Below are 477 nucleotides of genomic sequence, written 5' to 3'. Positions count from 1 at the left end.
GCAATTTATAGCACAATATTTAGCCTACGGAGGTTTTTATGCAAATTTTTAGTCGCCTCAGGGCAATATGCAAATTTTTATATGCCCTCAGGCTACGCCTGGGGCTATGCCTCAGGCAATTTTTTGAAAATTTCGAAATTTTTTGAAATTTAGCCGCAGGCGTCGCCTCAGGCTATGCCCCAGGGCAAATAAAAATTTGCATATTCCCTCAGGCTACGCCCAAAGCATTTTATTGCACAATATTTGCCTTCAGGGGGATATGCAAATTTTTATTTGCTTTCAGGCTATGCCCACGGCATTCCCTCAGGTATTTTTTTCGAAAAATTTGCATAATTCAGCACCCGGCTTTACTTCTGCAATTACATCTCCAACAATTACCCAATTCCCACGCAGCGTAGGGCTCGTACTTACCTTTACCTCTACGCTATCGAACTTCAATCCACTTAACTCTACGATATCACTCTTCTTTATACTTAC

The 477-nt window shown here is 41.3% G+C and overlaps 1 protein-coding gene across 1 annotated transcript; it reads right to left on the bottom strand.

Moving 5' to 3' along the window:
* Positions 1-303: 303 nt before the first annotated feature.
* Positions 304-449, bottom strand: Tsp_12608a (hypothetical protein; the record flags this gene model as incomplete). The annotated part of the gene is made up of 1 exon (XM_003366829.1): positions 304-449. A coding segment is annotated over one exon (146 nt), but the record flags the coding sequence as incomplete, so codon positions are not given.
* Positions 450-477: the final 28 nt, after the last annotated feature.

Source organism: Trichinella spiralis, assembly GCF_000181795.1.
Source record: "Trichinella spiralis strain ISS 195 chromosome Unknown Scfld5336, whole genome shotgun sequence".
Taxonomy (NCBI): domain Eukaryota; kingdom Metazoa; phylum Nematoda; class Enoplea; order Trichinellida; family Trichinellidae; genus Trichinella; species Trichinella spiralis.
Note: the sequence above shows the minus strand (reverse complement) of the source record. Positions and strands in the feature narration are given on the sequence as shown.